At 38.6% G+C, this 14,830-nt stretch overlaps 1 protein-coding gene across 2 annotated transcripts in view; it reads left to right on the top strand.

Annotated features, from left to right (window-relative positions):
* The first annotated feature begins 738 nt into the window (after nucleotides 1-738).
* LOC127423700 (ELAV-like protein 4) overlaps nucleotides 739-14,830 on the top strand; it is a 117,662-nt gene continuing 103,570 nt past the window's right edge. For both annotated transcript variants that reach the window (XM_051668202.1, XM_051668201.1), the window contains exon 1: nucleotides 739-865. In XM_051668202.1, the coding sequence (XP_051524162.1) occupies nucleotides 746-865 (120 nt within the window). In that variant the 5' untranslated portion in view covers nucleotides 739-745. The remainder of the gene's footprint in view (nucleotides 866-14,830) is intronic.

Here is a 14,830-nt window from a genome sequence, read left to right as displayed (position 1 = left end):
ATTGGCCGTTCGGGTCCAGTTAAATGCTGCTAGCTGAAGGCAGTACCTCTTTGCGCTCCGGGCGTGCTGTAATGGATGAGAGACTAGACTTGTTCTCTCTCCCTCTCCCACGCACAATCATTTCATTTTCTCATTTACTCAAAGCAAGAGAGCTCTAACTGCTGAGCTTGCTTGATGACTTGCCCATCTGGGGCTTACACTGACTGCGTGTGTTTGTGTGTGGGTGTGGGCGGGTTTGGGTGGTTTACGAGGACATTTTTGTTTATGTTACAAACTGGTAATTACATAAGGGTATTATGCTATAATTGTGGTTTATGAGGAAATTTCTAGTGTCCCCATATTTCAAATCACTTAAAAAACATACTAAACTATGTGTTATTGAAAATGTAAAAATGCAGAAAGTTTTTTGTGAGGGTTAGGTTTAGAGGTAGGGTTAGGGATAGAATCTATTGTTTGTACAGTATAAAAATCATTATGTCTATGGAGAGTCCTCATAAGGATAGCTACACCAACATGTGTGTATGTGTGTGTGTGTGTGTGTGTGTGTGTGTGTGTGTGTGAGATCTCAGTAGCACACGCCTCTCTATCACTGTGGAAGTCCAGGTTTCTCTTTTCCTTCCTCCTTTTGCTTTTCTTTAGCCTATAAATATCTTTTACCACCTTGGCTAGCATTCTGTTCTTCTCCTCTCTTCTTCTTTTCTCCCTTTTTCCCTTTAAACGTGCACCTTGCGAGCAGTGTCTGAAGATGATGGTAAGGTGCTTACAGAACTCGGCAGTAGCCCAGGCGGAAGGCTCCTTCCCAGGCATGGGCTCGCTGCTTTTCCCCCGAGATCCATCCAGCCAACTGGGGGCCAGGGCGCTGGGGGTAAGAAGATAGACAGATCTATTAGATAAATGAAACAGAAAAAAGACAAGAAGAATTAGCACAGTAGAATAAGAATAGTAACTTCATTTAGGTAAATGTGTTTAGCCCTTAGGGTTGAATTAGCCAATGTTTTCATGCTTCATTGTGGGATGATACGGCTGCCTACTCTGGCGAGATCCTTCTATCAGTTAGCTAGAGAGAAAGAGAAAGAGATTGAGAGAGTGAAAGCAGGTTGTGTAAGTACATCGTTTGTGTATTCCTGCTCGGAATGTGTTTGTGCGGATCCTTGTGTACTGATGCCTGAAACTGAAAGTGCTGCCTGTGTGTATGTGTGTGAGTGTGCATATGTATGCATAAAAGTCACTCTAGAATTCAAAAGTTGGGAAGCAAAGGGAAAAGATTTTTGTGCATGTATTATTGTGTTTGGAATTTTACACAACTTTCTAAATGTGTTGTCTTGGTCTGCTGCACCATTTTAGCATAAAAGTGTTTTGAAATGTAAAAGACGTTATCATGCTCTAATGTAGATTGTGATCCTTATAATACACAATCAGTAACAAAATCATCTCAAGATAAACAATACTTGTGTGGCATTATTGTTGAATATTTTTGAAGGACATCAAAATGAAGCTATTTTATTCCTCCACTGATAGGTGTCTATAACTGAGCATGTCATGTACTATATTATATCCTTTAATCTCTAAACAGGATTGTGTAGAGTAGATAGATTGGTAAGACTTTTCCCGTATATAATGTTTTCACTCAAGATATTTATCCTTTCATCTTCATTTAGTCATTTCTGATCTTATACACTACAATCTTGGGGGGAGGGGGGTTGGTTAAGAATAAATCCCTGACTTGGTGCATTAAATCGACACGAAACTGTGGGTGTCTAATCTGTGATGGGCTCTCGTTCCTCATCTCCACAAAACAGGATCAGCCTGCCTGCCTGGAGCCGCACCACATTCTCACACAAATCAGACTCATACTGACAGTACTGGAGCTCCTCTGCCAGTACACACACACACACGTAACACAAGTATACATAGGCTGCAGATTTTTAAACCCTTCCTCACAACTTTTTGAGGTGCGTACACAGACTTTCCTTAAAATCTTCTGCGGCTCAGGGATTTTGAAACATTTTGATTATTCATCCCGGTGATTCTCCAGCTTTGAGAAGATGTAAAAAAAGAAACAAGGCATGTAGAGTCACAACCACTATATTTTCATTTGAACTACAAAATGGTTACAAGTAAATCTGTGATAGTGTTATTAAGCAATCAGTCACTGGCCTGGGAAAGTGAAACGTCCATGCGACAATTAATATAAAATAAGAAATGTCAATATGTATTGACACTAGTCATGTGACTGCTTAAAATGTTAATGTTTAATTTTTTTCTTCTATTTTTAATTGTCCACATTGGTAGAACTCAGTTTACGAAGCTAAAATTTGAAGATAAAGATAGTTCGACAAGAAGCAGAGCTGCTCTTTCAGTCCCAAGAGACTTTTAACAAACCATGTTGTTTTTAAGTGTTTCTATTCTGTCACAGCCATTTTAAAAACAGAAATTATTAGAATAAAATTTTGAAATTATTAATGTTACATTTTAAGTGCTAAATCTGTCTTAATTTCACAAAATGACAGCAGTCATTGTACATTATACACTACGTATACACTTCATACATACATTGACGCTACATTTGGATAATAAATTGTGCTTTCATTGGGGACAGGAAAATGTTTTCTTGTTCCTGAAAGAGGAGCCAATTCATTGTAACACTGGTTGCAGTGCTTTAGCATCTCTTCTGGACTGTTTCTACTCTTAAAAAATCTGCATTTGCCACTCACGATTATCCGCAAATACGCAGCTTGTGTTTTAGATTGTAATTAACAAGGTTACACCAGACCATCGTTACAGTGATTAATGGTGCCTTCATTAACTGAAGCCAGATAATTTGCATACATTAAATCACTGGCTGTGTATGCATTGTAAGAGGGATATTTCATTCTCTATTCTGTTTCATTGCAAGTATATTTTAAATGTGTATTAGTATTCTCCCTGACATCTTGCAGAGGAAAATACTAGAATGTTCCATTTGGATGAAGCTTTGTGAATTATATATCTATACGCACACCATGTATAGAATTAATAAATCTAAATAATGATTGCATTTTATGAATAAGTGAATCAATGAAGCAATGAAAACAATTTGAGTGGTAGAGCCGTGCATGTTTTTACAAACATGAAATGACATTAAAAGCCGAGTGTTTTCATTGAAGCAATGGATCACTAACTCCTTATCAATGTGCTTTAATGTCTATCTATAAACAATTTGGAAATTATTATTATTATTATATATTATTTATTTATTTATTTAGTGTTTTTTTTTTTTTTTTTTTTTTTTTTGCAGAAATAGCTAACAGATGCATCACATAGTAGTTGTGTTTAATTTAGGTGTCCCAGCTCCTGCCAAGCACTCTCGATTCTCAAACAATCAAAATATATTGAAATTATTTCTAATCGTGGATAATAACCGCAGTGTATTGTTTATTTTTTTTTAATTAAGCATGACACATTGCCACTGTAGATACTGCGCTAAGCAGGATGTGGTCTGATTCCCAATTATAGATTTTTGTTTTTTTTAACATTCAGCACAAATGATGAAAGACTCTGAAATAGCACAAAAGCACAATCACGAGAAAAACGGCATGTTCCAATGAAAATACATTTGACTTGGTATGGTAATGGACATTAATCCAAACACATGCAGATGTGCTAGATTGAAAAATGCAGTTTCTAATTGGAGATGATGTGCTAATATACACACACTCCAGCAATCCACGTATAACTTCTCTTTTTCAAACAGCTGCGAGCTCAGTTTCTAACTTCATTTTCAGCTATTTTTTGAAGGTTACATTAGCTCCTCAATTCGTTGGAGGGAGCTGAGAAACAAACAGTGACGAGGGGGAGAGGAAAGGGAATTGAAGAGCGATTGGCAAATGTCTGTTGGCAGTGCGAGAGTTAGGCAGGGTCATCTCTATTTCACAACAATGATTAGCTCTGCCCATCTGCCGGCTCGACAGGCTCCTCCTGCTGTCACTGCAGTGTACTCTGTTCAATGTAGCCCTGGAAATTAGTTAATTTGTGCTGCTCAACCCCAGCCTAACTGTACTGAGAACAGGTGCGGCATTCTACCCCCGTACAAAGCCGTAACATGTGTGTGTGTGTGTGTGTGTGTGTGTATGTGTGTGTGAAACCTCCACAAGAGCAGTCGAGCAGCAAGTGAAGCAGACTCATCAACTGTGAAAAGATTCCCATCTCACAACACAATAGCAGTAGATTGCAGTGGATCAACTTCCTGTTCAGAAATAAGAACCCTTTTCTCCTTATAGCAGGCCATCTCTCCCTTGCAGAGTTATTAGCGTTCACCTCAGAATACCAACATCAATACCTTTTTGCTTCTGTGTATATTTAGCTTGGTACAAAAGGTGCTGCATTAAACCAAATATGACACTACCATTTTATTCACCATGCTGAGAATTTCAAGCAGATTCCATCAATATTCTGTCCTGATTTAATTTGCAATGCTTCAGTCAAGGACAGTCCGTAATTCTGTGCAAGTGTGAAAATGATACAGCCATCACAGAGAAAAATCTGGAGCCCAAAGCCCTACAACCTTTTCATCTGTGGCCTAGAGGCTGCCACTTTTGTCAGGGTGCTTTGCCATTTGGAAGAAAGGCAGTGAGAATGAGCTATTTAACCTGTATGTCACTCAGCGGTCACAACACACACACGTAGTGGCATCCATGAAAGAACTGCACTGCTCAAAATCATGTGTGTGCATGTGTAAATGACACAAGTGCAGAAACAGAGAATCCTATATTGTAAACTAGTGATAAAGGACCACCTGTTTTGAATGGACATACTTAAGCCAAATGTTGCACAGGACTGCATCCCTATACTGTCAGAGCATTATGGTGATGACTGAGCTCATATTTATTGTCAATAGATGCCAATAGGACGCATTCCAATGTTTTTTTTTTTTTAATAAGCGAGTGAAATTTCTTTGATTTAGTTATTTAAAATAGCTTGAAGGAGGACAATAAAAGGAGTGACTGTCTGTTCAAAGTAAATATGATGAAATATGAAGAAGAAAAAAAAACATTGAAATAAAAATGTCTTTTGTTTCATAAAATATAGATTCTGGAATTGCAGTCTGAATTTTTGTGTCATGTAGCATCATCAGAGAGAAGTCTAATCAATCAATCAATCATTCAATCAATCTCTTTCCAGTAAGAGTGGTGTAGATGTTATCACCATTGTGTCCTTGAGAAAGACATGTCCGACAGTCCCTGTTGTGTGGCTATAAATAGGTAGTTGATTTATAACCATTAACTTTTTTCAATTATTATCAAGATTTTAGGTTAAAATTTACATATACTGTATATCTTACATCCTGTAACCATTTTTACCAGTTTTCATTATTTTTTATTAGCTTTTTGCCTTTTTTGGTTCATTTTAAATGGTACTGCAGTGTGAAAAATGCATTTTTAAAAGTTCAAATATTCTCTGTAGTCTCTCAATTAATATGAGGTCATAAAATGGTATGATTAATAATTAGACACAAATTGAAAAAGAAACTTTCTTTAAAATAGCTTTAGATAAATTATAGCATGTCATGCCACAGGACACTGCAGAAAATGCTGGAGATTTAAAGTCAACTACCCAAATAAAGATTGTATTACAGAATATTATCATATTATATTCAATTCTGCTCTATTCTATTATAATCTGTTCTATTCTATTCTAGAAGAAAAATTTAAATATGGAACATTGGGAAGTTGTGCTCAGGATTGTTTTTTGTTTTTTTTTTTGGTTTTGTTATTTTTAATTTTTTTTGTCTATTAAACAATGCAGTCATGACTTGGCCTTCTGCTGAGTCTAACTATTGGGGCAACCCATGCTAAAATACACAGAGGACCTCAGACATCCTATGCAACATGTCTAAGGATACATAATCTGGCTTCAGAGCCATAAACGCTTGCAGTTTTACATCTTCAGGCATTAGCATGTTAAGCTGGGGGTAAGGGTGAGAGTGCTCATTAGGAAAGAAATTAAATAAAATTAAAATAAAACAAATTTGACAACTACATTTATTTAGAGAAGGTTTTATAAGCATGCAAGCCTGAGTTTAAACTGTAATTACAAGGGTGCATTTGTGTGTTTACATAAATCCTTAGCAATAGTTTGGTGACAAATTTGTCCCCAGAAGTTAGCTAAATATGACAAAGCCTCCTTTTGGGGACATTTGGTAATGCCTTCATTAGGAAAAACCATTCATAAATTAAATAAATAACAGTTGTTGTTTTTCTTTAGTTATCAGCTTAATAAAAAAATTGTTCTAGGTCTATGGTATGTCCTCATTTATTTAATAAACGTGTGTGTTCTCACTGTCACACTCTATATACGACACACAACTACCATACAAACAACCAAACACTGGTACTCACTTATATGCATGCATTTGCACACCCTCAATGCTTCAGGACACCGGTGCATGAAAAAGAGAGTGAGAATAGATGAAAAAGCTCCGCTGGGGGCCGTTATCATTGAGGCGAGGAGCAGGTGTCTCCAGCCAGGCAGAGTGAGAACCAGGGCAGCCTGCCTCAGTTGAGTTGTAGCCCCACCAGAGCTCCCCTCGCCTGGGAGGACGGGTGACATCTGACCCCTATGTCTATGTAGTGGAATACTCACCCTCCAGGGACTGCAGTCACTACTGAATCTCTGAGCCTTAAGTCACTATGGAAGGAATCTGATGTTCTTCTCACTGTCTTTACATTTTGATGATTTCACAGTTGTTCCAATTGTTACATCCCACCCCAGTCTAGGGTTGGGAAGGAGCAACAAAAAGGTTGGAGTTCCCTTCTCCCATCCCAGCACTCAAAAATAAGTCAACTTTTAAAATCAAATAATACTTTTACTTAGTTCAAGAAAGAGAACAAGGAAGTATCAAAGGCTTCAGGAGGGGGCAAGGCCAAAACAAACAAAAGTACAATTACTAGTGGGAAGTCAGAACTAACTTACCTAACAAAGAAAATGCAAATAAAAATCATAAATTTACCCTAGCTCCCTCACTAGTTAAACACAGGAGAAAATATGTGTTGATGAAGTGAGAGGCAGATTGGAGGTCTTGCTAGAGCTTTCCCCTTTTTTTCTTTGAAAAGAAAGCTAAAAAGAGTGAGTGGAGAGAAGGGTCAGCATGAGTGATACAGGCACCATGACCTGGAAGAAAAAAGCCTGTGATTTCAGCAGCAGGGGGCGTATACAGGCGATTATGGTCCCCAAAGAAAAACACGCTAATGTACAGAATAAAGGTCTAGTTTTTATCTAGAGTTTTAGGAATGTGATTTCTGCAGGGAAAATGAACATCAAAACACTGGATTTAGTGAACAGCGAGAGCTTTGTGTTTCAAGTGAGACTATTTGAGTAAAGCCATAAAAAGATTCAAAATAAAAGAAAGAGACAGAAAAGGTGAAATTACAAAGGAAGAGTAATTTCCATAGCTGAGGCAGCATTGTTACTGACAATGCAATCTAAAACTGTTTTTGTTTTTTCAAATGCAGAAATAGTTCATGTTTTTTTTTTTTTTTTTTTTACACTTCCAGAAAAAGAAATAGAGATTTTAATGATTCAGTTCACCTGGCCACATTTGTGAGTATTTCAGAAATGATGATGGAGTGATTTTAAAAGAGAACCATTGAATGCTTACACAGGAATGTGTGTTAAGTGCATGACTGCTCCCTTGTCTGGTTTACTTCGGTTTGCTTAAGTACTGTAATGAATGGTTTTGTTAATTGAACAGGAATGGCAAAGGCACTGTAGTGTAAAAGGCAGCGGCAGTTATTCATCAATTTCGCTCCCTTTTCTTCTTCCTCACTTTTACTTTGCGTGCATGTTACTTTTACAGCCCAAACACACCCATAAATGCTTCATTGGTTTATGAATTATACAGGCTACTATAATTTTGCTCTAATCATACCACGACTCCTCTTCACACTGGAAAATTAACACACCGACCACTCAGTGACGAAATTATCTGTCAAATTCAATACAAACATACTGCCATATCAGAAAAAGAAACTACATCCGTGAGACACTTTATCGAATATGTTGGATTGTGTGTTAAATACATTACGAAAAGCAGTCACACACAGACTGGTTGTTATTAAAGTTCAATCATCCATCAGAATTGGGCAGCCATTTTATAGAAGGATTGGCCGCGTTGCGGTGACACGCAGGCTGTTTCTAAAGTGATAAATGTGCTCTCTGCCTGAATGATAGCCTGTGCCCAAAAGCTGACACGTTGACGAACGGTGCTGTTTCCCCGAATTGATAGTTTCTGAGCCCATATATTTCATTGATTTGTTAATTGTTCAGGGGAGTTGGAGACGCCTGACTGTCATGAATAAATGATAGATGCCTGGCATGTGTGCATTACTGAGGAAGACCTTTGAGGCGTGGTGTTGCTTCCTTTGAGACGCCAACCTCCTCTTCTTAGCCCCGAGGAGCCGCTGGTCCCTGTTAGTTTACCCTCACATTAATAATGCATTCTCTCTAACAGCAGTGTTCAGCATTAAATGCTCTGCCATGGAGCCTGTTCAAAAACATCAATACAAACTAGCTGAAATAACCCCATTTCAGGCAGAGAGGGAAAAGAGAAGTTGCATATGCTAATTGCTTCTGAAGGCATCCCTTCCTGCTACAGCTAGCGGCTCTTGTATCTCTTTCTCTTTCTGCATCCTTTCCTCCCTCTTTCTCTCTCTTGCTCTCTCCTGCACTGGCGAAGAAAGGCACCATGAATTCTAAGAGAAAGACAGCAAGGATTGGGGGGGCAAGTGGTGCAAAAATACTGACGTTGCTTTTCCCAGGGCTCAGAAAGACAAGGTGATGGAGTATCTACAAACAAGGAAAGATAGGTGGGAGGACAGAGAGATCGATGGCACATTTCTGTTCAATTTTACCCTAGAGATATGAGTTGTATGTATAATAACAATGAGGCAAAAATGACTTACTTTTTCAAATAGCTCATTGTAGTTGCTCTGAATCAAATACTGTTGGTGCAACATAAAAACATTAGATGATATGCTATTTGTCATGTGAATATCAGATTTGTGGCAACTATTTTACTTTCATTTTTAACTTAAAGGGATATTTTTTGCAAAAATTAAAATTCTGTGATAATTTAATCACCCTCTTGTTTTTCCTTGGAACACAGAAGGAGATGCTAGGCAGAATGTTAAGGACTGACAGCCTCGGTCACCATATACTTACATTGCAAGTGAATGGTGACTGAAGTTGTCAGCCCCTAACATTCTGCCTAGCATCTCCTTTTGTGTTCCAAGGAAAAAAGAGAGTCATACAGGTTTAAAACAACAATAAGGGTGAGAATACGATAACAGATTTTTCATTTTTCTCTCTCCACTTTTTCTCCCCAATTTGGAATGCCCAATTTCCAATGTGCCCTAAGTCCTCGTGGTGGCGTAGTGACTGGCCTCAATTCGGGTGGCGGAGGATGAATTTCAGTTACTGCGGAGACATAGCGCATGTGGAGGCTTCACGCTATTCTCTGCGGCATCCACGCACAACTCACTATGCGCCCCACTGAGAGCGAACCATTTTATAGCGACTACAAGGAGGTTACCCCATGTGACTCTACCCTCCCTAGCATCCGGGCCAATTTGATTGCTTAGAAGACCTGGCTGGAGTCACTCAGCACGCCCTGGATTCGAACTTGCGACTCCAGGGGTGGTAGTCAGTGTCTTTGCTCGCTGAGCTACCCAGGCCCCCCTCGATTTTTCATTTCTGGGTGAACTATCCCTTTTTAAGCATAAATGATCAGGCACCAAAATACTCAACTTTTCAAATTCACCATTGACTAATTTAAATCCACTGTAGATATTCATTGTTGCTGAGGAATGAATAATCTAATGCATAAGCTGTATTCACCCTGTGGCTCCTCTAAGCAAAGACTGGCCTGGTCAGCACAGTGTAATTGTGCCCCCCTCTCTAAAGGGAAGCACTGATTAAAGACCAGGCCAGATGGACCACAGCGGTCCTCCTCATCGTGCTCGAGAGCACCAACTGTGATCAAACACAGCAAAGGCCACCCTTCAGCCAACAGTCACACAACTCGATATCCACCATTACTCCATCCCCCTCAAGCCAACCATCAGCGGCCCTGTACCACACAAATGAGATGGAGAGAATCGTCAGTGATGTTAATGATCAGAAAGGACTGGAGTGTTTCGCTCAGTGTCACCTTTGTTTAAATCAGGCCGTGAGAAGAGCCTCCCACCGGGTACGAGATCTACTCAAGGATTTACCAGTGCCACAATCATCTATATAATTTTCCCCACAAATAATGAGGCTTTCCATAATGTAGAAGTACACACTTATTTCTAATTGCCTTCAAAACTCAGCATAATAATAATTCAGTAGTATTGTAGGGCTTTACCGGTTGTTTAGATCAGTGTTGGATCTAACTCATTAAAACCTCATATGGGGCTCCAGTAAATGTAGTATGCTACGTTTAGGAGCAAGTTTGGTTATTAGCAATAATTAATAATTATCAAAGATAATTATTAATTATTAAAATCAATAGAACATTGATGAGAATCAATGTTAGCTTTTTAAAATCCTTTAAATCAACAATTATCAAAGATAATCGTTAATTGTTAACATCGATGAAACATTAATTAAAATTAACACTACCTTATTGATCATTCAAATTCAATCATCAAAGATAATTATCAATTATCAAAAATCAATAGATTATTAATAAGGATTAACATTGACGGGGCACCACCCTGGAATTAGGGACTAATAACCAAATAGTAAAACAGTCTCAATATTAGATTGTTTTCTTAGGAAAATCGACATATCGATTTTCGGGGAAAAAAACAATGAATGAAGGTTTGAATCCGAGCACTGACATCCCGTCAGCATGACACAGGTGTATGCAAAACAAACCAAAACACTTCTCTTTGTAATATAAACAAAAGTTTACTTATGCAGTAATATCAATTAATAATTAATACAATGCAGTCAATAAACTTCCGACTTACAACTACAAACTAAACAGTGATATGATTAGATATGGAAATAAAAATAATTCTATAACACATGGGGTGTGTGTGTGTGACAGTGTGTGTGCAAGGAGGGACGCACACAAAATAGCAGACGTGACTCTCGTGGAGAGTATGTCACGCGAGACTTCCAGCCAGGGAATATGACCGTGAATGGGGGCGGAGATGGTGTCTACCGGTTACCGCGTATATCCGCTTGTACGATAGCTTAGGGACAAAGCTGGGCTTTAGCATTTAAGCTATCTACGAGCCAAAATGTGTGCCAGAATGTTTGTGAGGGGTCGCGTGCCTGCATGTGTGTGTGTGTGTGTGTGTGTGAGTGTGTGTGGTTAGTACGAGAGAGAGAAGTGACAGCCCTAAAGCCGATTTCGTGATCGTGGGAGAGAAAGCAGCTGTTTAGTTCATCGCTCAGAGACGCGGTGGACGGCTCGTTAACAGTCCCGCGTTGTTTGACTCTTTAATGGATGAACTCAGTTGCTGTCTCGCCCGCGATGGCGAAATTGCACAACAATCCAATTTGGTTGGACCACAATACAGCAAAACAAATTTGTGATAATTAATACCCTGAGTATTAATAATGAGTGGACATGGCGGTCTGTAAACTGTACAAGCAAAAACCTTGAAACACAAGAATAACACACTATAATATTCTATCTCTGCCCAGACGTAAACCTCTTACTTGAATCGCATGAGGACACAGGTAGAATGTGTTTTCCTCCGTCCTTTAACTCTGACCTAGATCCTTGAGGCTCATGTGATGACGGGAGGCCGTTTCCTCGCTCTGTCGGCGGGCGGTACGGCTGTTGATTGTCGGCGGGCGGTATGGCTGTTGATTCTCGGCGGGCTGGCGGAGAACTAAGAAATGTCTACTTGATTGAAGATGGAAGAGAAATCTTTAATCTCTTCACTTCTGTAGGCAAACGGATGAAGATGCGAATTGCTCGGCGGTCTCCTTCGGATCCGTTAGAGTGTTCGGTGGAACACAGAGTAATCTCAACTCGTCCAGCGAGATGGAGATTGTATGGCCACAGTTTCAAGTCGGACATTACTTGCTTGTGCCACGAGGTTGCACCTGAGAGAAGCAAAGAGCTACGTCTATATTCGGTGAACAAAGTCGCTGGAAGTAAATTCTGGAAGCATTTCAGAGGTATTTCAACTCCTGATGATGTCATGTTTAAGGGATGTTATGTTGTGTGCCTCATCCAATAGGAGTTGAGAGTTCGATCCTTTAGTGAGCAAGGCTTCATGGATTTGTAGTCTGTTTTGGACTCCCTTTGTTTGATTTTGGCGCGATTTTTATCAGTAAGATTTACGACTTAGAAGGTGGGGGCTTGAGTTATGTTTTTACGACTGTGTTAGGCCTGCCATTGTCTTCTATCTGAATACATGAGGCCCAACAGTATTAGTCATATTTTTTATTTTATTTGCATTCTAAATCTAAAATGTCTAAAACTACAGTGACCCTTACTCTTATTTTGTAATTATTGTTATAGAAAAGTATGTAATTTCTGCACCACTTGCATCACAAATGGAATTGCAAAAATAATGATTGAGCCATTGAAAAAAAAAACAAAAACAAAAAATCCCACCACCCCAAACCATTGGTTGAGGCAATGTTGCTGTGTCAGGATGGTCAGGATACTCAAAGAAACAGAGCAATGTTTTTACAGTGCCACAGAGCCTCAGGGTTAAATCTACAAATAGCTTACCCCCTTTACTTACAGTTAGTTTACAAAGTTTGAAAAAATGGCAAACTTCAGCTTTAAAACATGCTTGAGTCTCAGAACAAAAAGTGAACGAATGGCATAGATGATACAATTTTTATTTAGCCAGGTAAATCACAACATTTCCTGAATCCTTATCCTGTAAAGTTGCTCGACTATGAAGAACAGCCCTTGTTTTCCAACAGGTTTTTGCATATTTGAACATGCGAGCTCCATCTGGGTGAGCCGAGCCCGAGCTCAGCAGCCTGACACATGCAGTGCTGTCTGGTGTTGAAGCCGCCAAAAAGAGTTGATGTGGTGTCGACGTTCTCCTTTGAGAAGGTGACAGGAACAGGAATTGGACTGGGTGATACTCATGTCCCCTGACAGAGAGAGATATTTGCTTCAGAGGGAGGAAACTTCACCTCTTACTCCCAAGGCAAATGAGAATTGTGACAATCTGGAAATGTCAAACAAGAAAAAGATTTTGACGTGAAAAAATCTCACGTAAAAATCTCCTTCAATAAATCGAAATTAAATAGTAACAGTATTTTGGAAATTTCAGGGTTCTGTTTTACTTAATATTTAGTTTTTTTTACTTCTAAAATACACATATTTATAATATCCATAAAAATAACTAATAATTATATACATAAACCCCTTGCATAGGAAAGTTATAGCTTTATAACTTATTAATTAATTTTCACATTAAAATTATTAAAAATAAAAAAATAAAAAATAAAAAAAAAAAGTTTTATCATTAGTATGCAGTATTTTGTTTGTATTTAAAGGGAAAGTTCACCCAAAAATGAAAATTACCAAAAATTTACTCACCCTCATGCCATCACAGATGTGCATGACTTTCTTTCTTCTGATGAAGACAAACAAAGATTTTTAAAAGAAAATTTCAGCTCTGTACCTGAAGGTTCTTAAAGTGCAAATTAATGGTGAACAGGACTTTGAAGGTCCAAAAGGGACATAAAAGCAACATAAAAGTAATCCATAAGTCTCCAGTGGTTAAATCCATATCTTTGCAAGCGATATGATAAGTGTAAGTGAGAAGCAGATCAATATTTAAGCTATTTTTACTGAAAATCTACACTTTCACTTCCACATTCTGGTTAAATATTGATTAGTTTCTCACCCACACCTATCATATTGCTTCAGAAGATATGGATTTAAACACTGGAGTCATATGGATTACTTTTATGCTGCTTTTATGTCCTTTTTGGACCTTCTGAGTTCTGGTCACCATTCACTTGCATTTAGAGGATCAACAGAGCTAAAATATCTAAAAATCTTAATTTGTATTCTGCAGAAGAAAGAAAGTCATACACATCTGGGATGGCATGAGGGTGAGTAAATGATGAGAGAATTTTCATTTTGGGGAACTATCCCTTTAAGAATGTTCCTTTTTATAGTCTACTACTGAATATGTGAAGAAAATGACAAAGTAAAGTGCCTTCACTTTGAGAATTTTCTAAATTTTTAAAGCTAAGCTACAAACAAGGTGTGCAGTTTTTAACACACTTGAGCTGACAGCTTGCAGGGGATCTACACTTCAGTGTCTTTAAATAAACCTGTTATTATTCAGGGTGAAAATTGAGACAAAATAAATGTTCCATCTTGCTGGAGGATTTTGAAATAATTATCACCATGTCTATTGCAGGTTTTAACATGTTACACTCAGAATAGATGCTTGGTAATCATACTCGAAACAGGAGTGAATGTGTAAAAGGCATATGGTGGAAATAGATGACATTGATGGGACACTGATGGAGCATGGGTAACACACTCATCCAAGTAGAGTCTAGGTTTGAAATATCTGACAAACACATCTGATTTGTGGTTATGGCCAAAAGGAGTCAGGTGGTGTGTGTGTGTATTTGGAAGCAGGGACGGATGGGGCATGCAAGGTTCAGAGTAATTAGTCAGATTGAGGACTGAAATGAGGCAGTGTGATAGGAGGCCGGGGCTAAGCATTTGTGTGTGTGTGTATTTGTGTTTGTGTATTTGTGTTAGAGGCCAGGCTGGTGGGATGCTCTAATTGGAGCTAAGCGGCCGCAGAGGATCAGAGGTACTCCAGAAACAAAGGAGCACAGGCAGAGAGAGAAA

This window comes from Myxocyprinus asiaticus, chromosome 33, assembly GCF_019703515.2.
Source record: "Myxocyprinus asiaticus isolate MX2 ecotype Aquarium Trade chromosome 33, UBuf_Myxa_2, whole genome shotgun sequence".
NCBI lineage: Eukaryota > Metazoa > Chordata > Actinopteri > Cypriniformes > Catostomidae > Myxocyprinus > Myxocyprinus asiaticus.
Note: the sequence above shows the minus strand (reverse complement) of the source record. Positions and strands in the feature narration are given on the sequence as shown.